Genomic DNA, 25,732 nt, shown 5'->3' with positions numbered 1-25,732 from the left:
ATGAAAAATACTTTTTTAAGTGTTGGAGTTGATTTTTATAAATAGGTGTTTTGATCATATTTTATTATGAAATTCATGGTCAAATATTATGAGTATGTTTGAATTATCTGAATTAAAAGTAGCTTTAAAGTATAAGAAATGAAAAAATATTTTTGGGCTATATTTTAATTTAATTTTTGTATTTGTGAAATTTATTGGGGACATTTATAATAAAATTTACAAGAAAAATAGTGAAAAATAAATTTGACTACCAAAATAATAAATCTAAATCAGTCAAAAACAATATGTGTGAGGATGATCAAATATATCCTTGCATGAATTATATTTTTTTAGTTAGAAAAAAACGGTATACGTAAGCTATTTATAATAATAGATGTATATATAAGTCATTTTTATAACGATTAACAAGAGGTATATAACTATATATAAGTCACTTTTATAACGAAAGATATATCAACTTTAAATAATAAAGTTAATGATTATATCAAACTCTTTTCCCAATTAAAAAAAGTACTAAAATAGGAAATATGTCATTTAAAAAAAAATTGATTTGAAAGAAATGAGTATCACCTTAATTGAGGTGGGGGATTAGTTTTAACGTTGTGCACCAAACAATCAATAAAAATAGTTTTTAAATAATAATTAGTTTTAGTGTAACTAATTCTAATTTCTACATTAGTACTAACTTTGTAGTTATCTCATAAAGTTTAAAAAGTCGGTTATTATCCAAATACTTTCTTTTGGATGGTGACAGTGTCAAAATTATATAAAATATTATATACCTCTCTATTTGAAGGCTAATTCAAGATTAGGGGTCAATTAGTAGTACTTGATACAATATATAGTACGATTAAAGAAAAAGTACTTGATATTAGTACAATGAAGGGTCGATTTTATTTCATAATATGAACTCAAAAACGTAAAATTTAGATTCAATTTTTTGTGAGATAAAAAGAATGTTAATTGTGTGAGAAATGTGATAAATTTTTTTTGTATCATTAATTGTTTATAACATGTTTGGTCATTTATTTGGAAGTCAAAAGTGCATTTTGTCCCCTTCAAAAAGAAAATCGAGTTGTTTGACAAAAAAAATTAAAATGTTTTAAGCTATAAATTGATTTCAAAAGAAGAATACTTTAACTCTTTCTCATAAGCATTTTTGGAATATTAGTCAAGGCTCAAGCATAAAGTATGGTTCTAATATTGACAAAAATGTTTATCAAATTAATTAGCCAAACATAAAATATTATTCTTAATTAATTTTTTTCAAAAACATTTTGCAAATAAATAGAATTTAGAAGTTTGACCAAACAAAAAGAATTCATTAGGTTAGTTATAAAGGAATTGTAATATATAACTTATTTAATATATAAATAATATTAAAGTTATTAAATAAAAATAAAATATAAATTATTATACAAAAAATGAATTATGCACAAATTGTTATTTAGGGATTATTTATTGTAAGTGCATTTTTATTTTCAAATGCCCTTATTATCATGTTAACATACACATTACCTATTTCATCTTATATTTGGTATAAAATAATATATAAAATTTCCTATAACTTATTCTTATATTAGTTATTTATACGACATTTGAATTTCACGTTAAATTTGTATAAGTTAATAGAAAATTGTATAACATAATTATAATGAATTTCTTATACTTGATGCTAACTTTAGGTACTAATTTATTATTTATTTCATGAGCTTACCTTTTTCTTCCACTAACAATATAATAATGACTATTTAACTTTGTCAATCTAATACTTGAAGATCTTGCAATAGCCAGTTCTATTGCTTTGATCTTTTCTATTTTAATAATAATAATTATTATTATATGCTTCTAAAATGATAGTGGTAAGAAAAAAACAATTTAATGCTTTTTCTTTTCTTTTCTTGTGACGTTTGTGGAATCAATTAAAATTATGATAAACAAGGAAAACTATTGGCGGCTTACTTTGACCCAAAATATAATATGCTTAAAGATAATTAATGTAACAAGATATTATAATAAAGTTTTATAAAATAGAAAACAAAATGTAAGACCAAAGTTTCATAGAATGCCTGAGCTGTCTATCATTGTTAATTTGTCATCATAAATTGAATATTTCTTACCCAAGAATTGCATTAGAAAGAACTATTTGCATATATTTTAAGTGTTTTTGCATTTTATGTTTTTAGTCAAAAATTTGATGAGAAAGTAACTAAAAAAAGGTTGAATTCATGAATGTGATTTAATAGTCAATGAAGTCCGAATGTATTACGAGATCTTAAATTTGAATTTAAGAAAATATTAAATGAACTTTTTCATATATTTAATTTTCAATGAATAAAATTACTTGGTATTTATACTGATAAGAAAAAAAATCAAAAGTCTCTAACGAGACCATTCAGCCACTAAGCTATCGTTCATATTGTGTTAAGGAGATTTAAAACTTAATATATATATATATATATATATATATAAATTAATCTTATACCTACCGTGTATTTTTCTTTCAAAAATGATACAATTGGATCCTCTTGCACCCCTCATAGTTCCACCTAGTGGCGGAATCAAGATTTTTAATAAGGGGGTTCAGAATTTGAGAAGTAAGCACACTTACTAGTGGAAGGGAGTTCAACATCTATTATATCTATCTAAAAAATAATTTTAACCATGTATAAATAGTAATATTTTCTGCCGAAGGGGGTTCAGATGAACCCCCTAAGTATATGCTGCCTCCACCCCTGGTTCCATCCCTAAGCATCGATAGAATTAATTGAGATGTGTGTCAACTAACTCAATATATATATATAGTGGCGGAGCTAGAATTTCGCCTAAGGGGTGTCAAAATATAAATAAATAAAATCGTATAGAAGTCAAGGAGCGTCAATATATAACATATATACATAAGAAAATATTTTCATTCTATCGATATATATATATATATATATAATATTTTATGTTGCATGTTCAAGTCGTTTACCGTGCTAGCTTCTTCCTAGTGGTGGACATGTAAGTTATTAAATGCTTCAAGCCATGTCTCCTCCCCAAAACCAAAAGAAAAATTAAAAAAAGAAGAAGAGGACGACTTCAGACTATTTGTTGGACAAAAAATATCTATATCGTTTTTTACGTTAAATAATACTTAGGAGTATTAATTTATCATGATTAAGTAAAAATAATTAAATATATTGTATATTTATTGGATTGATATGAAACCACGTATGGACCAAAATTTTCTTATATTCTAATTTGGCTTTTTTCCAAATGACTTAAAAGGGCGAGAAGAAGTATTGGCATTTCTATCCAATATTAAAACGATTTATACCAAAACAAAAAAAAAAAAAAACCTAATTTGAAGTTTATCTAGCTATCTTTTTTTAAAAAAGAATTTGGTGTTTGGTATCAATAACGGAGATCGATTATTCTGAATTTGTGCGGCGTAGGATTTTAATATTCTGAATTCCCGTGGCGTAGGATCTTATTAAGAGAAATCATTTTTTATCAAAGTTATTTTCATAACCAAAGCTCAAACACAAAAACTCTAATTAAAAAAATTATCATCTCCGTCGAACATTAAATAAATAAATGAAATGTATAGGCAGTTGTGTATACGCAAAGTTGCTAGTTGCAACCGTAAGTAGTGCGTGAAAGCACATTGTTGACGACGTCTCAAGGAAATCCAAAAAACACTTTACTTTCAAGGACATTCAAACATGAATATTACTCAAATTTTCAAATATAAAGCCAAACGCCTAAAAAGTTTGTACACAAACCTAACTTAAAAAAGACAGTTCGATACATAAAATATTACGCGTTAGCAGAGTTTAGAGAAGGATTGCACCAAAAGGTTGTGATGTAAACAACCACCCTATTATAAACATTAATAATTTCTTTCACCACTTGAACTCATGACCTATAAATTATACGGAAACAATTATATGATCCGCATAAATAAAATCAAAATAAAATGATAGATTCACAGTCTTGGGAGAAGTATAAGACTATAGCAAAACTAGTTTTAGCGGCAATAAATATACACATAAACAAAGAATGCTTAGGTCATTACATGCATTAGTTAATTATCGTTACATCCAATGTCACTATAGGCTTTAGGGACATTTACAAAAAATGCTAATTACCGCTAAAAATACATATTTAACGACAATTAAGCTATATATTATCGTTAATTAATTGCCGTTAAAAATCATTTTTGATGTAGTAATGATCCATAATTAATTAATTAATTATTTATATATAGATTGTTTTTTCCAAAAGGTTGCACGCAAAATCCCCATCTAAGGATTATGCTTTTTGACAAATTGGAAGAGTTGTTGATCACCTTTCCACCTCAGTTAATGGTGGCTATTGATTAACCTTTGGATCAAATAGAAGAACAAATCAAGTTTTATCCTTCACTCCATATGAATTTAAGGAAAACAAATTAAAATGAAAGAAGAAATGCATCCGTCATATCACGTCAGGTCTTATAGTAACGTATGCAGAATTTTATAAATTGATATAATTTATATTATATGTTGATGAAGCTATGAAATGATGAAAATTTTAAGGCTTTATTCTTATCTTCAATTGATGTTTATTTTTATATAATTTTCAAACGATAACGATATATTGTATATATACATATTATTTTTAAAGAAAGATATTTACGCTCATATAATATATACTATTTTTGTTGTTGTTGCAAAGTAGTGCCAAACATCCCTTAATAAAGAGTGTCTCCACTGGGAGATTTGGTTTTATAGTTTTTTATAAACATATTTTAAGTTTTATGTCATTTTTACAAGAGATCAGATATTATTTCCACGGTTTATTTAAACACACACATATATATATTTTTTAAAATGTTATATTTTATAGTGATTATACTTGTGAATCTAGAGATATTAATGGTTGGTCTGATAATAGACTAGATCTTAAATTAGATATGGGTGGTTGAAAAGCAACATTTTAGTGTTGAAATTGTTCCTTTCATCATAGGCTAGGGCTATGGCTATGACTATGATTAATGGCCTAAACTATATTAATCCCTTTAATTAAAAATAAAAATAAAATTTAAAAAAATATTAAATTAATCTGCAATACAAACAGACCATTCTTGATGTGATGTCCACTAAACTTGGTGCATCCCAAATTTGTCTTTAAAAGTCTTTTATTCACCTCTTCTTCAACTTGCAATCATTTAATCAACTACGATGGTGCTAAAATGATTAAAAGCTTCTTATCCTTTACTACTACAAATTTCAAGTTTGAGTTTTGGATATGAAAAATTTCTATTAGAAAGCCTCCCTTAATAAGCCTTATACAATACAAATTCAAATTAAGTAGAAATCGAAAAACAATCAATAAATCTATTTAGAAGTAGCCAAATATGATTTCTTTCTAAGAATCAATAAATCTATATTATATGACTTTCATTTTTTTCAAAATCGTGTGTAATAGGTCGAACTAGATTATTTTTTCCTTTGTTCAGGTGTTACCAATACAATGGCTATTTATTTGGTGTGTATAATAATATTTTGTTAACGTGAGACTCTTTTTCTAGTGACGTTTGTGGAATCAATTAAAATCATGATAAATAAGGAAAACTATTGGCGGTTTACTTTGACCCAAGATATAATATGCTTAAAGATAATTAATGTAACAATGTTGTAAAACAAGAGGAAAAATATAAGAATACACAAATAATAAAGGGAGACAAATGGTGATGGAAAGTATAGAGTGGAGAATATTATTTAAACTCTTCAAGTGTATTTCACAAGGGTGAAAGACTACCATTTAATAGGATATTCAAACCATCCTTTTACAATATTTGACAAATACATTAGTATAGTGTTTAATTAATATAATAAATAGATACATTACGTTAGAATAGATCAAGAGAAACATCCACAATTAAATGGATTTGTAACACTCCCCCTTGGATGTTTATAGATAATGTGCCTCGTTAAAACCTTACTAGGAAAAACTGAGTGGAAAAAAGCTTAGTGAAGGAAAAAGAGTACACACATCTTGTAATACGCCTTGAGTGATGCCTTATTAAAAATCTTACCAGGAAAACCCAATGAGACAAAACCTTGGTTAAGGGAAAACGAGTACAACGCGTATTTTACTCCCCCTGGTGAAAAATTTATTTGATATCTCGGAGACGACTCATTCCAATCTTATATCTTAACTTCTCAAATGTTGACGTTGGCAATGCCTTAGTGAATAAATCTGCAAGATTATCACTCGAACGAATCTGTTGAACATTTTATCTTCACCATTTTTGTTGAAGATCATGTGTGAAAAAGAACTTAGGTGAAATATGCTTTGTTCGGTCTCCTTTGATATATCCTCCCTTTAATTGAGCTATGCAAGCAACATTATCTTCATACAATATTGTTGGAGTCTTTGTTTGCACAGAAAGACCGCATAATTGCAAAATGTGTTGAGTCATTGATCTCAACCATACACAATCTCGACTGACTTCATGAATAACTATTATCTCTGCATGATTTGAAGAAGTAGCAACTATTGTTTGCTTCATCGAACGCCATGATATAGCTATACCTCCATATGTGAATAAATAGCCTGTCTGAGATCTATTTTTATGTGGCTCAGACAAATATCCCGCATCTGCATAACCGATCAATTCTGACTTGGATGCATTAGAATACAACAATCACATATCAATTGTTCCTAGAAGATATCTGAATATATGCTTAACACCTTTCCAATGTCTTTTTGTTGGACATGAGCTGAATCTCGCCAATAAATTTACTGTGAAACAAATATCTGGACGGGTATTGTTGGCAAGGTACATTAGTGCCCCAATAGCACTGAGATATGGTGTTTCATCACCAAAAATCTCTTCATCATTTTCTTGAGGTCGAAATGGATCTTTATTTATATCAAGAGATCTCACAATCATCCGGATACTCAATGGGTGTGATTTATCCATGTAAAATCGCCCGAAAACCTTTTCAGTATATGTTGATTGATGGATAAATATTCCATTTTTCAAATGTTCAATTTGAAGGCCAAGGCAAAATTTTGTCTTACCAAGATCTTTCATTTCAAATTCTTTCTTCAAACACTCAACAACTTTTGAAATCTCTTTAGGAGTTCCAATGATGTTCAAGTCATCAACATAAACATATATTATTACATATTCATATTTTGACCTTCGTATAAAAATACAAGGACAAATAGGGTCATTTTTATACCCTTTATTTAGCAAATATTCGCTAAGACAATTATACCACATTCGCCCTGATTGTTTCAATCCATATAATGATTTCTGAAGCTTTATTGAACAATTTTCCTTTGAATTTTTATATGCTTCAGGCACTTTGAGTGCTTCGGGAATTTTCATAAAATATTGTGATTTAATGAGCCATATAAATAGGCTGTGACAATGTCCATTAGATGCATTTCAAGATTTTCATGAACTGTCATATTTATTAGATACCTGAATGTAATAGCATCTACCACACGAGAATATATCTCCTCATAATCAATGCCAGGCCTTTGCAAAAATTCTTGTGCCACAAGTCGTGCTTTTTATCTTACGACTTTACTATTTTCATTGAGTTTTCGCACAAAAACCCACTTGTACCCAACTAGCTTGACACCTTCAGGTGTTCGGACTATTGGTCCAAAAACTTTACGTTTTTCAAGTGAAGCCAATTCTGTTTGAATTGCTTCTTTCCATTTTGACCAATCATTTCTCTGTCTACATTCATTGACAGATCTTAGTTCTAAATCCTCATCTTGTTACATTATTTCAACTGCAACATTATAGGAAAAAATATTATCCACCACAATATTATTTCGATTCCACCTTTTTCTCGTTGAGACATAATTTATAGAGATTTCCTCATTCTCATTATTTTCAGGTACATGAACCTTCTCTGTGGTGTCATCATTTATTATGTCTCGAAGCTCTTCATGAGTAATTACCTTCATATTATGATCATCTTGATAATTTATTCCTTTCCTTTTTTGAGGATTTTTATCCTTGAAATCAATTGGTCTACCACAGTTTAAGCGTGGTCCAGACTCATTTGCCTTAACATTTTATCCTATTGGGATATCAACTCGAACTTGAGCATTAACAATTGGGATATATGATTTAGTAACTCGTGGAAGGTTAGTAAATGCATCCGGCAGTTGATTTACAATATTCTGCTAATAAATTATCTTTTGAACTTCATGCTCACATTGATTTGTTCGAGGGTCTAAATGAGACAGTGAAAGTGAATTTCAATCTATCTTATTTTCCAACTGCTTTTGTTCTCCCCCTAATGTTGGGTATACTGATTCATCAAAATGACAATCACCAAACCTTATCGTAATAAATCTCCAGTTCTAGGTTCCAAATATTTTATAATAGAACAAGATTCATACCCAACATATATCCCAAACCTTCTTTGGGGATCCATCTTTGTGCGTTGTGGTGGAGCAATTGGAACATATACCGCACAACCAAAGATTCTAAGATGAAAAATGTTTGGCTCCTGACCAAAAACCAATTGTAATGGGGAGATGTCATGATAACTGGTTGGCCTTATGCGCACAAGTGTCACTGCATGCAAAATAGCATGCCCCCAAATCGAAACAAGCAACTTTGTCCTCATCAACAATGGTCTAGCTATCAATTGAAGACGTTTAATCAATGACTTTGCTAAATCATTTTGAGTATGAACATGTACAACGGGATATTCAACTGTTATTCTAGTGGACAAACAATAATCATTAAATGTCTGAGATGTAAACTCACCAGCATTATCAAGACGAATTGTTTTTATTGCATAATCTGAAAATTGTGTTTTTAACCTTATTATTTGAGCCAACAATCTCGCAAAAACCATATTGCGAGTTGATAATAAGCACACATGAGACCATCTTGTAGATACATCTATCAAGACCATATAATATTTAAATGGTCCACATGCAAGGTGAATAGACTCACATATATCACCCTGTATCTGTTCCAGAAATGCGGGAGATTCCACTCCAACCTTTGTCGTTGATGATTTGGTAACCAACTTTCATTGTGAACAAGCAGCACAAGAGAATTCCTTTGATTGAAGAACATTTTGGTTCTTCAAAGTATGCCCATGTGAATTCTCAATTATTCTGCGCATCATATTATAATCGGTATGACCTAATCGGTCATGCCAAATGATAAAATCATTAGAACCAGTAAACCTTTTATTTACTACGACATATGATTCAACCGTACCAATATTTGTATGGTACAATCCAGAAGAAAGTGCAGACAATTTTTCATGCATAGTTTTCTTCTCCGCATTTATCGTAGTAATATAAAGGTATTCCACCTTTCCTTCATTTGCAGTTTCAACATTATAGCCATTTTGGTGAATAATCTTGAAACTTAACAAGTTTCTTTGAGAAATGTGGGTAATTTCTAAGAAAGGGTCTGTATATGTGGATTTAGGTGTTAAAAAATGATATACGTGGTGGTTCCCCAACTCATTACGGAGGTCCTCATAATTTTTTTGAGAAAAAAAATTTGGGTGCTCCGGGGGGCTAGATCATGGGCTAATACACATGAAAAATTGAGGATCTGAATAATGCCTAAAAACAAGTGTCTAAATGTGGAAATAGGCATTAAAAATGGTGTGAGTATACGTGGTGGTTTCTAACTCATCACGGAGGTCCTCATAAAGTTTTTTAAGAAAAACAATTTGGGTGTTCTAGGGAGCCAGATCCATGGGCTAATACACTAAAAAAATCAAGGAATTTGTGTAATTCCTAAAAAAAGGCCTATAAATGCAGAAATAGGCGTTAAAAATGGTGTGAGTATACGTTGTGATTCCCCAAATCATTACAGAGGTCCTCATACAATTTTTTGAGAAAATATTTTGGGTGCTCCAGGATGCAAGATCCATGGGCTAATACACATGAAAAATTGAGAAATTTGGGTAATTCCTTAAAAAGGGTCTGTAAATGCAGATATATGGGTTAAAAATAGTGTGAGTATACGTGGTAGTTCCCAAATCATTACGGAGGTCCTCATAAAGTTTTTTGTGAAATTTTTTTGGGTGATCCGAGCGCCAGATCCATGGGCTAGGCTAATTCACAAGAAGAAATAAAAGAATATAGGAATTTGGGTAATTCCTATAAAAGAGTCTGTAAATGTGGAAATAGACGTTTATAAAATTGTGTGAGTGTACGTGGTGGTTCCCCAACTCATTACGAAGGTCCTCGGAATTTTTTTTGAGAAAATAATTTTTGGGGCTCCAGGGCGCCAGATCCATTTGCTAATACACATGAAAATCGAGGAGTTTGGGTAATACCTTAAAAAGGGTCTGTCAATACGGATATAGTCGTTTTAAAAAATTATGTGATTATATGTGGTGGTTCCCCAACTCATTAAGGAGGTCTTTACAAAAATTTTTGAGAAAACAATTTTGGGTGCTCTTGGCGCCATATTCATGGGCTAATACACATGAAAAATCGAGGAATTTATAAAAAATGGTCTTTATATGCGAAAATAGGTATTAAAAATAGTGTGAGTATACGTGGTGGTTCCCTAACTCATTACGGAAGTCCTCATAATTTTTTTTTGAGAAAAAAATCTTTGGGGTGCTCCGGGGTGCCAAATCCATGGGATAATACACATGAAAAATCAAAGAATTTGGGTAATTCCTAAAAAAAGGCTTGTAAATGCGGATATAGGCATCAAAAAATTGTGTGAGTGTACGTGGTGGTTCCCCAACTCATTAAGGAGGTCCTCTTAATGTTTTTTGAGAAAAAAATTTAGGTACTCTGCGGCACCAGATCCATTGGCTAATACACACAAAATCTCGAGGAATTTGGGTAAATTCGTAAAAAAATAAATGTAAATGCGGAAATAGGCGTTAAAATTTGCTTGAGTATACGTGGTGTATCCCCAACTCATTTTGGAGGTCATCATAAAGTTTTTTTTGAAAAAGAAATTGGGTGCTCAGGGGCGCTAGATCCATGGGCTAATACACACGAAAAATCGAGAAATTTGGGTAATTCCTAAACGATGACCTGTAAATGCGGTAATAGGTATTAAACATGGTGAGTATATGTGGTGGTTCCCCAACTCATTATGGAGGTACTCATAAAGTTATTTGAGAAAAAAAAATTGGCTGCTCCAGGTCGCCATATCTATGAACTAATACACACAAAAAATCGAGAAATTTGGGTAATTTCTAAATAAGGGTCTGTAAATGAGGATATATGCGTTAAAAATGGTGGGAGTATATTTGGTGGTTCGCCGACTTATTACAGAGATACTCATAAAGTTTTTGTGAAAAATATTTTGGATGCTATCGATGAATTTGGGTAATTCTTAAAAGAAGGTCTGTAAATGCGGAAATAGGCGTTATATACGTGGTGGTTCCCAACTCATTATGAATGTCCTCATAAAGATTTTTGAGAAAAAAATTGGGTGCTCTGGGTGCCAGATCCATGGGTTAATGCACTCGAAAAATTAAGGAATTTGGTAATTCCTAAAAAAGGGCCTTTAATGCGGAAATAGACGTTAAAAAATAGTGTAAGTATACGGGGTGGTTCCCCAACTCCTTATGAAGGTCCTCATAAATTTTTTTGAGAAATTTTTTTTGGGTGCTCCGGGGCACCAGATCCATGGGCCTGTAAAATTGAAGAATTTGGATAATTCCTAAAAAAGGGCCTGTAAATGCGGATATAGGCGTAAAAAATGATGTGAGTATATGTGGTGGTTCCCCAACTCATTACGGAGATCCTCATAAAATTTTTTGAAAAAAAAAATTGGGTGCTCCGGGGCGCTTTATCCATGGGCTAATACACACGAAAAAAAAAATGAGGAATATGGTAATTCTTAAAAAAGGGCCTGTGAATGAGGAAATAGGCGCTAAGAAAATGGTGTGAGTATACGGGATGGTTCCCCAACTCATTATGAAGCCTGTCATAAATTTTTTTGACAAAAAATAAAATTGTGCTCTGAGGCGCCAGATCCATGGGCTAATACACACGAAAAATCTAGAAATTTGGGTAATTTCTAAAAAATGTCTGTAAATGCGAAAATAGGCGTTAAAAATGGTGTGAATATACGTGGTGGTTCCCCAACTCATTATGAAGCCTGTCATAAATTTTTTGACAAAAATAAAATTGTGCTCTGAGGCGCCAGATCCATGGGCTAATACACACGAAAAATCTAGAAATTTGGGTAATTTCTAAAAAATGTCTGTAAATGCGAAAATAGGCGTTAAAAATGGTGTGAATATACGTGGTGGTTCCCCAACTCATTAAGAAGGTCCTCATAAAAAAAATTGAGTGCTTCGGTGCACAAGATCCATGTGCTAATACACACGAAAAATTGAGGAATTCGAGTAATTTCTAAAAAATGGCCTTAAATGCGAATATAAGCGTTAAAAAATAGTGTGAATATACATGGTAATACCCCAACTCATTACGGAGGTCCTCATTAATGGTCCAGAACATGAGACACTATATGAGACTGCTACAAATTAACATGAGTACTACTTTACACTCTTTTTTCGAGTCAGGCTTCTTATACCTAAGCCCGGCCCAGCCTCGGGAATAGTCGAACAAATGAGAGGTTGTCATAAAGGGGTCAAAGGTTGCTCAAGACCCCTTTTAACCTTGCCTGCATGTACTATATCACTATTCACTCGCCTGTCTAACCTGCTTTCTGCTTAATTATTTTTTTTATGGCAAGCGCCACCCTTACCTACCTAGCATTACATCTTGCTAACATATTACATATTAACTTTGCCATTTAGCAATGGTTGATTAATATCCATCATCACCTCATTTTATCACCCCAACTACAGAAAATTAGTATAGTTTGGTGTAAACATCATATAATTCGAAAGGGTAATAATGTACTTAACACCTTACAACAACAATAACAACATACTCAGTGTAATTCCACGAGTGAGGTTCAGGTAATGGAACACGCCTTGTGCAGGTAAAATATATCATTTTAGCAACAATACTAGGATTTGTAGATAGGAATTAGTTTGTCCTCAACTTCAAAAATTAAACTTCTTTTCCCTTTAAGAAGTTGGCATACCAGTATGCAGAAAGCTTTGGATACCTTCTTAATTCGTTGTCGTCCAAATCTACATAGTAGAGTCCATAGCTCAGTACATATCCACCAAGTAACTCCAAACCATCTAAGAAGCACCACGCGAAATACCCTCTAGTATTCGATCCATTCCTGCATTATCATGGCGCGTGAGCAAAAGAAAAGCTTTTACCAAAGCCAACAGATACAGTCAATAGCTAGTTGTTAGAGGGTACCTAACAGCATCAAGAACACTCCCAATGTAGGCATGCATATATTCTATCCTCGGCGTGTCATTTAGTGTCCCATTTCGTAGAGTCTTTTGACCTGCCAAAGCAAATCATTCTAAGCATCTGTAATACTTCACATTTCAGGAATTTGAAGAAAAGTAACATAAGTAAGTATGTTTGCAGCCTAAAATCCTTATGTTAGCATCCGTTTAGTCTACCAACGGTGATTAATCCACTAATGTTGTATTTAAAGTTATTTGAATTCAATGGAACGACAAGCAGAAAATTATTCCAATCTTTGAGTACTTTAGCTCAAGAGATGGTAGGTTTTCTATCAAAGAATCAGCACCATAAGGTCGTTAGTAGAAAATATCTGATTTCATCTTGCAGCGTCCCATAACTAGATCCATATCAAGGGACCGTAACACCTTACATTCGGAATTCAGAGGAAACTACAAACTTCATCATATTCTTAGAAAAACCACACCATAACAAAAGCTAGCTGTATAACAGGCATCTTGTTTTATATGAAATGAACTAAAACATAGGTGTAAAAACTCAGAAATTGGATGTGCATAAATCAAAGAGAGGGACGCGATTGGCGAGGACTCACCACTTTCTTGAATGTAAATCGGCAGGTTTCCATAAGCTTCTTTAAGATACTCCAGAAGTTCATAAAGACCAGAAGGTATCACTGGATACTAAAGTCATGAGACAATATTTAAGCGACAGAGTATATAATCTCGAAATATCACATAAGAACTTATTTTATTATATTAGATGCCTCACCTGATCTGCTGTCAATGCCTCAACTGCAGAAACCCAAAAAAAATAAACATAAAATTAGCAAGCTCATTCATATCACATAATCCATCATAAGCAGATAACGAACTAGATTATGCAACTTACCGAGGACATGACTCTAGATAGGAAAATTTGGAGGCTGAGTATTGTCTAGTTCCCTTTTGAATATTGTTATTATTACTCTCCTACTATCTTACTCTTAGATTTTAGTATTACTACTTGTTGTTTCCTGTGCTTCAGTTAACGTATTATTTTGTCAACATGACTTCTTTTGCTACAGTATTCGCTTTACATACTTGTATTTTTGTTGATATGCTTTTACTTAATCCGAGGGTCTATTGGAAACAACCTCTCTACCTTCACATCACAAGGCAGGGGTAAGGCTGCATACACACCACCCTCCCTAGACCCCACTTGTGGGATTACGTGGGTATGACATAACGGTCAGAATTCGTGATCATTTAGTAAGAAATGGATTTCATACGTGAGACCTCTGCCGCCATGTCAGCACCGAAGTCCCTGCTATGCTTTTCAATGCTGGAAGGCCTGTCCTTCACAGATACAGTAATGTAGTGGTTTAGGCCTATGAAGTCAACTGAGCCCTTAACTAGCTTAGCTTCATATGTGGTGAAGGTTGGAATTCTTGCCCCGGCAGCCTTCTTCATTATAGAGGGATAGTCTCCAAATACGAAAGGGTTCATAATCCTGCAGCAAAAAGTTAATTGTTGTAAACAAATATCTCACTTGCAAACAACAACATGCTCAGTGTAATCCCACAAAGTGGGGTCTGGTTTCCTAGGAGGTAGAGAGGTTGTTTCTAAAAGACCCTCAGTTCAAGAAAAAACAGTTCAAAGAAATTCGGAGAAGGAAATAGTAACAAAAATGAAGAAACCACAGCAAGATACTATAGAAAGCATGACCAAACATTCTGAAGAGTAACTACAACAAAAAATACGACAATAGTAGTACAAGAAGTGGCAGATAGCAACAGAAATCTAGTAACAAGAAACTACATGAGTAATGCTACGACTACTAATAGGGAAGAAAAATACTTTACTTGCAAAGGCAGGATAAATGCATTTAACATGCTATCAAAGGTTACTTGCCTTAATTTACAGGTTACTAGTACCTTTATTTTAAATGACCAGATAGTGTATGGAACGTTTACACTATCAGTATATAGAAGTTAAACTTTGATTGATGTGGTAGTTAATAAGGCAAGAGTTTACATGTGTGGCAAATATACTTAGCCAATGAAATCCTAAAACTTACCAACCAGTATAAAATTCATTTACTCATTGTGCTGCAATTACATCAGCGGTTGCATTTGAATAAGGAACGGACCACATACCATATATATTAAATCCCACGAAACCACGTTGAGTGGACTGCATTTCAAAATTTCGCTGTCATTAGTAAGCACAAGTCTTGTAGTAAAATTGATCAAACTATAACCTCAGAGACTAAAATGCTAAATCATTGCGACTTAAATAATAATACAGATGAAAGTTATTTATTGCTTCTAGATTAAAATCTTTACCTTGTAATTTCTCCTGTACAATTTCATTGCAGATGAATGCGCAAGTAACGTGTTATGAACAACCATATATGGCTCAGTAGATGAATTCCCTCTAAAACAATTAACTGCAAAAGGCAGGGAACAACGTCCAGGAGGGCTGATGCCATTATCATAACCTCCAATCGCATATGTATTGGCCTCATTAATGGTGGTCCAATACATCACCCTGTCACCAAATTCCTTGAAGCATACCTCTGCATATGCCGTGAAGTCCTTCCTAAAATCAAAAGAAAATTCTACTGTTGAAGTTAATCATATCCAAGTGTCCTTATACTCAAACTGATATATGAGTCTATCGACATTATACAATCTTTCGGCTTAACCAGCCTCCATATTCATCTTCAAGTGCCTGCGGTAGATCACTGTGAAATAGTGTAACGTGTGGTTGAATACCTGCAACATTGAAAGATATGAATGACTTTTTTAGTTTACTCGGAAGTGCAGCGTTTTGCTTTTCATTTCTTGCTATTATATGTAATCGACAAAATGTACTGAAAGTTCCAAACGTTGGAATGGTCACAAAGAAATGTAGTTATGACCGTGGCTGATAAGTTCATCAATGTAATTGTTGTAAAATTGTAAACCCTTTGGATTTACAGGTCCTCTTCCACCTGAAAAGAGAACAAACACGGCATCAAAGGGGATGGAAATTAATAAAACAAAAATAATCTGTGGTGTTTTCATGTAGCATCAAGGGGCTAAACATACCAGGAATAAGTCGAGACCACGAAATAGAGAACCTATAGGCTTCTAAGCCCGTGTCAACCATGAGTTGGACATCGTCCTGCAACGAAAATTTGAAAAACTCAAAATGCCTTACTTTATGAAAAAAACTGATTGAACATAATGCTACCAACTCCTTACAAAACGTAAAGAACAAACATAGTATGTTGCTCGGACTCCACAAAAATGTAGACAGCTGCATGTCTGATCCTCCAATTAAAAGTACATTTTTGGAGGTCCGAGCAACATAGCCATAAACCACCAATAAGAAGACACTCAAAGGTAGCCACACCTAAGGTTATGCTAACGTGTGAAGGACCTAAACTATGTAAGATCAAAATTATAAGATGCTTAAACAAATATAGTTCAAGCATAAGGCTTAAAGAGCCAGAGTCAAATGCTTTCTTTGTCATGTTGTTAAGAAAATTGAAAGCTATGAACTCGAATACGTTAGTAGTTCTTTTACAATAACCAAGCATGGAACTTAACAGGCATGTTATTTATTCTACATATATAATTTGCGCGTTGTAACTGTCCATTTTATGCTGATATCATCAATCGAAACTTCTAAACTATTGAGTATTGACTATACCAAATTTCTTTATATTACGCTATAGCGATTAGTAGGAAGTAAAAGACTCAGAATAGAACAGAGTGATTGTATTCACCTTGTATTTGTGGTAAACATCACATGCTATATCTCCATTGGCTCCACCGGAAAAACCTGGAAGCAAAAACTTGAAATATCATATGCCAATCTGCAGTTAATCTAAGTATCTAACTCAGAACATTTGTTTCCTAATAAAGAGATTTTAAATTTGTAAAAGAAAGAAATGTCACAAGTCCAAAAATAGTATATCCTGTTGATCAAATGTAGACCTATGGCTATAAGTAGTAGTTAACAATGTTCTGCACTCAGGCTTGCTGAGGATATAATTAAATAATAAAAGTGTGCTCTCTCTAACAGCTTAAACTATTAGATGAGATGGTCACACACTTTAACAAGGCCCAACTGAAGCGCGGACCAGGAGCACAAACATGAATGAACATGACTCTAACATCATGTAAAAATATGACACATAAGTCAAATTCAATTCCCAAAGCTCTCTCTCTCATAAAGGGAGGACTGCCTAAATCAATATAAACAAACCATCAATTAATCCATTCTCCAACTAATGCGAGACTCTAATCCACTCTAACGATGTGACACAGCTCTAAGTGACAAATACATGAAGTCAATCGGACCAAAGCGAACAATACATGTCAACTATCTCTAGTTTCAAGATTATTGAAACAGAAACTCAGAAAGAGAAAAAAGGTTGCAAAGCCAAATGATTCATTATTTAGGAGAATTACCAAAGTATTTCAAAGATAGGATTATCTTGACATAGGGCCTAAATCAACCTAAGTTAAATGAAGTCTCTATCGTTCTGCTTAAAAAATCAAATATGAAACTTCATACATCTTAAAGTTCGTATGACGATAAAGAATCAGAATTTGAAAGATTTGAGAAACAAAACCAGCATGAGTAAAAGTGTCCCAAATACTAGGTGTCCTTCCATCTTCAAATGCTGCCCCTTCAACCTTTTTATTCAAAAATAACCAAACCAAACCAATCAAATAATGAACATTAAATCTGATTACTATCAAAAAAAGAAAAAAAAAAGAACTTTTGAAACTGCCTTGATAGGCAGAAGTTCCAGCACCAAAAACAAAGCCAGGAGGGAAGTCACCTCTGCTATAATTGTCCACACAAAAGACTATCACCAGTAACCATTGGATAGAAAAAATCAGCACCAAAAAACTGAAATTGGATTGTAAATTTTGGAGCATCATCATTCTTGTACCCTCAATACTTTAGTGACTTCTTCACTAGACTCTGAAACACCATATAGTAAAATACAGATTTGTTTTTGTGATTTTTTTGCTCTAACTATCAGTTGTTCTGTTTTTCTATATAAACTATTATCATTTATAGCACATATTTCCTCCATCCCAATTTATGTAGCACTTTTTGGATTTCGAGATTCAAACAAGTCTATCTTTGACCGTAAATTTTTCATACATCTTTTAGATTTTTTGAATTGTCAATTACGTAGTTTTTACGTAGTACTTTTTACTAAGTTTATAAATATATAAATTTCATTTCACAAAATTTGAAGATTTCATGTGTAAATTGTTGGTCAAATTTAAACTGTGTCACATAAATTGGGACAGAGGGAGTATTAACTATCAACTGTTCTCTTTTTAAATTTGAGTGATGGTGATATTTCAAATAGAAAAATTGTTCTGTTTTTTTCTATTTGAACTATTATCATTTATAACACACCTTAACTATCAATTGTTCTCTTTTTAAATTTGAGTGATGAAGATATTTCAAATAGAAAAATTGTTCTGTTTTTTTCTATTTGAACTATTATCATTTATAACACACCTTAACTATCAATTGTTCTCTTTTTAAATTTGAGTGATGAAGATATTTCAAATAGAAAAATTGTTCTGTTTTTTTCTATTTGAACTATTATCATTTATAACACACCTTAACTATCAACGGTTCTCTTTTTAAATTTGAAAGATGATGATATTTCAAATAGAAAAATTGTTGTGTTTTTCTTTTTGAACTATTATCATTTATAACATATCTTAATTATCAATTGTTCTCTTTTTAAATTGAATGGTGATGATATTTCAGATAGAAAATTTGTTCTATTTTTCTTTTTGAACTATTATCATTTATAACACACCTTAGGTATCAATTATTTTCTTTTTAAAACTTGAATGATGGTGATATTTCATAAAAATGAAATAATTGGCGTATGCTTAATAAATAGATGCTAATTAATTAGGTTTGGTAATGAGAAAAGTTTCATCCACAAATGTCAAATTCAATTGTCTTGGGGAACCACCTATATTGGATAGTGCCCACACTATTTTATTTTATTTTCATTTCATTCTACTTGGCCTATATTTTTAAAATTAAAAAAAAACTCTTAAATGGTATGAAATTGAATAAAAATGTTCGTCAATAATTTGATCCAAAATATTCATGCAACTAATAGTTTCATTCGAAAATATTTATGTTGTTAATAATTTGATCTAAAAATATTTCAATTTGGATCAAAAACATTTTTGCCTGATAAAAATTTTATTTTAAAAAAAAATACATTATATTTTTATTTCTTGATCTTGTTCAAATTGAAGTAGGATAAAACATTTGCTAACATATTCTTTGATTTTAAGATTAATATGAAAAAGGGGTCAATAATAACTCCATCGACTATACTTTAAAGATATTTTGTGTTTTAAATTAATGTAATAATTTTTCATGTTTTATGCTCTTATGATTGTTGTATTTTAAATTTAAAACTAAGAATTATATCACCAAATGTTTATCCTTTTTTAATTCAGAAAATATTAAGAAATAAAATATTTTTTATTTTATCAGTAAAAAAAGGATTTTATCGTTATCTAAATAAAAATTAATGATAGATTACTATGATCTTACCTTAACAATGAATTATAATATTTTTATTATGAAAAGAATGTGTGTTTTTTTAAAACAATAATATGTTTATTAGGAAAATGTCATTTTGACCCAACACAATATAGTACGATACAATACAATACGATACATTGTCGTTGATGGTGTATTGACATCTCACTAGCCATAACGGATCCAAGGATGCATATATAAGGTTTGCAATGTATTCAGGGCAAATCCCGGCTTTTGGACATGCATTTGTCTTTGAGGCTATAATTCGAAAAATAAAAATATAATGTCTACGTATCCTTGTACAAGGAAACGCGATTAATCTTATTTGCAAAAGTTTGCAATAGAGAAATTTGTGAAATCCCTAACTGGGATTGTAAACACAATATTGAGGAAGGAAAAAGCTACTCATTGAGAAGAATGAAGTAGTAATTTATCACTATGTTTGTAGCTTTTTCCCTTCAAGAAATTAGAGTACCAATGTGCAGAAACCTTTGGATATCTTGTTAACTCTTTGTCATTCAAATCCACATAGTATAAGCCAAACGCAGATTCATACGCGTTGAATAACTCAAAACAGTCTAAAAATGACCATGTGAAGTAGCCTTTCACATTTGTTCCATTCCTAGAAATAACAAATCAGTAAAATATGTTATGTCTCTAGCGTGTCGAGAGCTAAGAAATTCAAAATATAAAGAAGTAAACATATATATAAAGAAGTCAAGGGAGTACTTCTGATGAACACTTTCGCGTCTCTCATTAAATAAAAAAATGTGTAATGTGAAGACAGGGAGGGGGGCTTACCTCACAGCATCAAGCAAATTTCCAATATAAGCTTGCAGATATTCTATCCGAGTTGTGTCATTTAACGTTGCATTTCGTGGTGTCATTTGACCTGACAAAACAATCAACACCAGGCTTTTTAGAATACTTGTTTTATGGTAGCCTACGCGTATAAAACAACACGATTTGGGCTTGTTTGTGTGTGAATGAGAGGAACGAACCATTTTCATGAATATACATAGGTGGATTTCCATAAGCTTGTTTAAAATATTCTAGTACTCCTTGCAGACCTGGTTCTGTCGCTGAATACTGATACAGAACAAATTGTCAATCGAAAAATAAATAAACATAAACAAGGTAAATTGCACACATGTCGCGAGCCTCACCTGGCCTGGAAGTGTACCACCATTTTTCACTGCATAAATAAAGAGATAGAAGCATTAAATTTTGAGATCAAACAAAGAGAAACTGGCGTTGGTTCACTCGACCAAATTTAAGCTGAATAGTGTCTTCTAATGACAATTAAATGGATCACGTTATGTTTATTTTGATCGATGCATTAGTCATGTATTCTTACATATAAATTCAAATGCTGAATCGGCAGTGAAGTCTCTGATATCATTTTCCAGGCTGTTAGAGCTGTCTTTAACGCGTACTGTCATATAATGATTCAGGGCTATGAAATCTATAGCACCTTTAACTTGCTTAGATTCTCGTCTCGTGAATTTGGGCAATCTAGAACCAGCATTCTTCTTCATTATATAGGGATAGTCTCCAAATACCAACGGATTCACAAACCTTCATTGAGGATAGGAAATTTATTAGACGTTAAATGTTTGAGATAGTCGAGATGTAAATAAGCTAAGAAACTTCTTCATCTTACCAGCCGAGGTAAAAATCATTAGCTCGATGTGCTGCAATTACATCAGCTGTTTTATTTGTATAAGGAAGAGACCAAAACGCGAAGAGATTTAATCCAACAAAACCATGTTGAGTTGACTGCATTGGAGGCACTATTAGCAAACATTTGGGGATTTAGTACACTAGTAAACAGTAATCGCGATGTTTAAAGATGATACCTTGTATTTTCTCCTGTAGAGTCTCACCACAGCTGAATGCGCGAGCAGTAAATTATGACCTGCTATGTAAGGCTCAGTTGATGAGTTACCAATAGGGCAGGGTCTCATTCCGAAGGGCGGGGAACAATGATTTGGAGGGCTCATTCCATTATCATAACCGCCTAGAGTGAATACATTAACCTCATTCAAGGTAGTCCAATGCAAAACTCTATCACCAAATTCCTTGAAGCACAGATCCGCATAAGCAGTGAAGTCATTGCTAAAAGGAAAAACATCAACAATCATGTTATATCATTCCGAATGTGTAGCAAAACATGAACTAAACTAAAAGTACTCTGCATCACACATTATCTTTCGACTCATCCATCCTCCATATTCGTCTTCAAGTACTTGTGGCAGATCACTATGACATAGAGTAACGTGTGGTTGAATTCCTACAAATAAAAACACAACGGAGTCAATCAGATAAGCCATAGATCATTTCTCAACTCGGAAAAAATTAGAACTACTGCATATGGAAGTGTGATCTTTACCATGACGGACGATTTCATCAATGAGATTGTTGTAATACTGCAATCCCTTAGGATTAACAGAACCTCTTCCATCTACATAGAGAGAAAAAATCAGGTATGAGAAAGATCGATAAAGCTTACAACAACATTATATGTACTGAGTAATTGAACAAAAGAGCTTACTAGGAATAAGTCTCGACCACGAAATGGAAAATCTATACCCTTCCAAACCTGTATCAGCCATGAGTTTTACATCTTCCTGCAATAGACAATATTTAAAGGCAATCATATTAATCATCAATTATGTGAACTCGAAGTTAAATTGATCATGTTTCCTCTCCTGTACCTTGTATTTATGGTACGCGTCACAAGATACATCTGCAGTAGCGCCTCCATATCCACCTGATGAAAATTTAGGGACGGAACTTGTACTATTTAGTATCAATTGCTGCTATTGTAATTAGGAACAGAGCAAATATACTGACCTCTATCATAACGATCTTCGAAAATATCTTTTTATTTAGTACAACTACAATCATAAGTGATTAAAGAGAACAAACCAGCATCAGCAAAAGTGTCCCAAATGCTTGGAGTTCTTCCATCTTCAGATGCTGCACCTTCAACCTTTCATCAAAATGAAACACGAGTCAAGTAATTACTATCTACTGTATTTGCTACTAAATTTTGTATATCCATATAATAATCGGACTTAGCTTAGAAGTTATGGATTCACGTGAATTAGTAGCTTTTGAAGAAACTCTGCATATGTATTATGAAATTCACTATTTTACTGTCAACTCAGTTATTACCTTATATTAACTTGAGGTTGTCGTAGAAATCCATAACTAATTTACATTTTGCAAGTTAACTATTGTTATTCACGTCAGTGTATATAAGTTAAATCGTACATTTTAAATAAAGTTACTGACTTGATAAGCAGAAGAACCGGAACCGAAGACGAAAGTATCAGGGAAGTCTGTTCTCTGGACACCAAAAACTAGGACCGGAAAAACAAGCATCACCGCCGTGAATATACGTCGGAGCTGGTGGTTCGCCGGAATTGTCATCCTTCTTCTGTGTCAGTGGAGCTGCCGGCAGCCGGCTCTGCTTCTTAATTGGCAATTATTAATTAGCCTTGTAGCTTCCGTAAAGCTTGTTATATAACGTATCTCAATTTTGTCTTATACAACTATAAATTTACAACTGGATGAAAATGTTATTATAGAGAAAATTAGCAAGGCGGAAACCTTATGGAAAATACTTTATTCACGAATATTTGTATGAAATTCACCAAAGTTTAATGCGTGTCAGAGATTTTCATTAAGAATATTTTATAGGTATATTTTGGAATTCAATAAACTCTTCTAGTAGAAATTAAGAATCACAAACCAATAAAGATTTTATGAATGAAAAATCCAGCACTACAAGATGTGAAAAAAGATGAGAATCCTTTTTTTTTAATTTTAAGATGATTTTTGTTAATTTTTATTTTTATTTGTGAAATTTGCATAAATAGCATAAGAGAAAAATATTGCAAAGCATGCTTTTTACAAACAAAAAAAAAAAACTTTTGATAATAATAGGGTTCAAAACCAACAACGTTAGCCTGGAAAAGCATTTTCATAGCCCCTTCCTTACCACTGAGTCGTAGTCAATTTTGTTAGGAATCACAAGTTAATAGACATATATATTTTTTTAATTTTCTAATACAAATACAAGGTGTACAGAAAAATTATTAAGTTCGTTAAAACCCCACTTAGTTCCACTCTTGATCAAACATCCCAAATATTGAAAAGTAATTAAGTCTTTAAGACTAATGAAGAATTGACTTAATGAATTGTTAATAAAGGGCGAATATTTAGGGCTTAATAACAATAAAGAATACGATTCAATTGTCAAAAACAAACGCTAGATTTAAACAAAAATTAATAGCCACTCAATGTTATTCGATAAGAAATGAATCTAGATAATAATATGAATACTTCTTTTTGAGATACTAGAATCATTTTTTCAATAATTTCTTCATCGGCATGGGACATTTCATTCATCATCACCCTTTTCACGATACGTGCATATATTATGATACCATATCAAATTAGCTTTAAAAAAAAAAAGAATTATCTGAGCCTTATAAGAAACGCAAAATTTTATTCATTCACCAAGGTATGATATTTCATTTATTCATCATTAACTATCACTATATACAAATCGTGAAGGACTAAACCACTAGAATTAAGTACAAAACTTCAAAACAGGTCATGATCAGGTTTAATTTTTTAAAATTGTGTTTAACCTAACGATGAATTTAAACGATACGATACAATAGAATTCAAATAACAATCAAAATAAACATCGCATTGAAATAAAAAATAAAATTATACTACATATTTAAATAATTTTTTTAATATAATTTGAGAATATTCCAATTAAAACAATTAAAACTCAAAACACTTTAGACATAATCTATCGACACATTATAAAAATCATAAAATTTATACCGTGCATAAATTCCAACCCTAGTTGATAGCAACTTAAGAGAGTCACACATTAATAGTAGTCTTGTGTTTCTATATCATGCTGATTTGATAACCTGCGAAAAGTATTAGGAAATTGAAATAATTACTTTTTACCTTATCAAATTTAGGTCAAATTTTTATGGCTATTTAACATCACTAATATTTGATATTACTATAATATCTATCATCATTGCATAGAAGTTTATTATAAACTCATTTTTGTTATTATTGTGGTTGTGATCATACTAGAAAATAATAATGTTTTGGTGCCACATGAATGAGTCGATTTAGCAACACTTATTAGTGGAAGCAATCGAATATTTAACCAACTTTATACACTTAGTGACTTGTCTAGCACTCTCTTGCTCTTAAGAGAGAATTTAAACAAGAACAACTATCCAAAATACACCCCGCTTAAATACTATTGAAAAAGTTACTTGACTGAGTACTTTTTAATAAATAATTACTGATTTTAGTGATATTTTTTATTTATCATCATTCATAACAATATTATGGTATATATGTATTATAAATGTTTTAAAATATATTATGCTTGTTTGGTAAAAAATAATTGACACAATGTAGTATAAGTGTATTAAAATGTGTGATAAATGTATTATCCATCAATAAAACTTGTATTATATGATCTTTATAAATTGTTCTATGTAATATATATTAAAACTATATTATAAGTGGGGGGAAATGATATTACTACTAATGGTAAATATTTTCTTAATATAACATATTTATTTAAGTTTTTCATTATTATTTGGATTGAATTGAAATGAGTTATAAATCGGGTCATAGCCCCCATCCTAATTCTTACTATATTTTAAATTTAAAGTTTGTTTTCTTATAATTTGTTTGAGTACCTAGTAAAACGTTTCCCCATTTGGATTTAATTTGATATAGGCTATTTAATTTAGTAGGCCGGATCGAATCAATAGAGG

The 25,732-nt window shown here is 31.8% G+C and overlaps 1 protein-coding gene and 1 pseudogene across 1 annotated transcript; both read right to left on the bottom strand.

Annotated features, from left to right (window-relative positions):
* Positions 1–12,843: 12,843 nt before the first annotated feature.
* LOC102585662 (beta-glucosidase 11-like) lies at positions 12,844–18,333 on the bottom strand (annotated as a pseudogene).
* A 1,719-nt stretch (positions 18,334–20,052) lies between these two features.
* On the bottom strand, positions 20,053–23,519 carry LOC102585327 (beta-glucosidase 11-like). Its single transcript, XM_006359378.2, has 13 exons — positions 23,196–23,519; positions 22,827–22,890; positions 22,613–22,668; positions 22,450–22,525; positions 22,288–22,359; positions 22,101–22,188; positions 21,755–22,013; positions 21,559–21,674; positions 21,253–21,473; positions 21,062–21,090; positions 20,897–20,984; positions 20,697–20,787; positions 20,053–20,517 (listed from the first exon to the last, which is right to left on the bottom strand). Exons 1-13 carry the CDS (start codon positions 23,331–23,333, stop codon positions 20,301–20,303), a joined length of 1,515 nt encoding a protein of 504 aa, XP_006359440.1. The 5' UTR covers positions 23,334–23,519; the 3' UTR covers positions 20,053–20,300.
* Between the last annotated feature and the right edge of the window lie 2,213 nt (positions 23,520–25,732).

The sequence above is a fragment of the Solanum tuberosum genome, unplaced genomic scaffold (genome assembly GCF_000226075.1).
Source record: "Solanum tuberosum cultivar DM 1-3 516 R44 unplaced genomic scaffold, SolTub_3.0 scf00298, whole genome shotgun sequence".
Lineage (NCBI taxonomy): Eukaryota > Viridiplantae > Streptophyta > Magnoliopsida > Solanales > Solanaceae > Solanum > Solanum tuberosum.
This window is presented reverse-complemented; position numbering and strand designations above follow the sequence as displayed.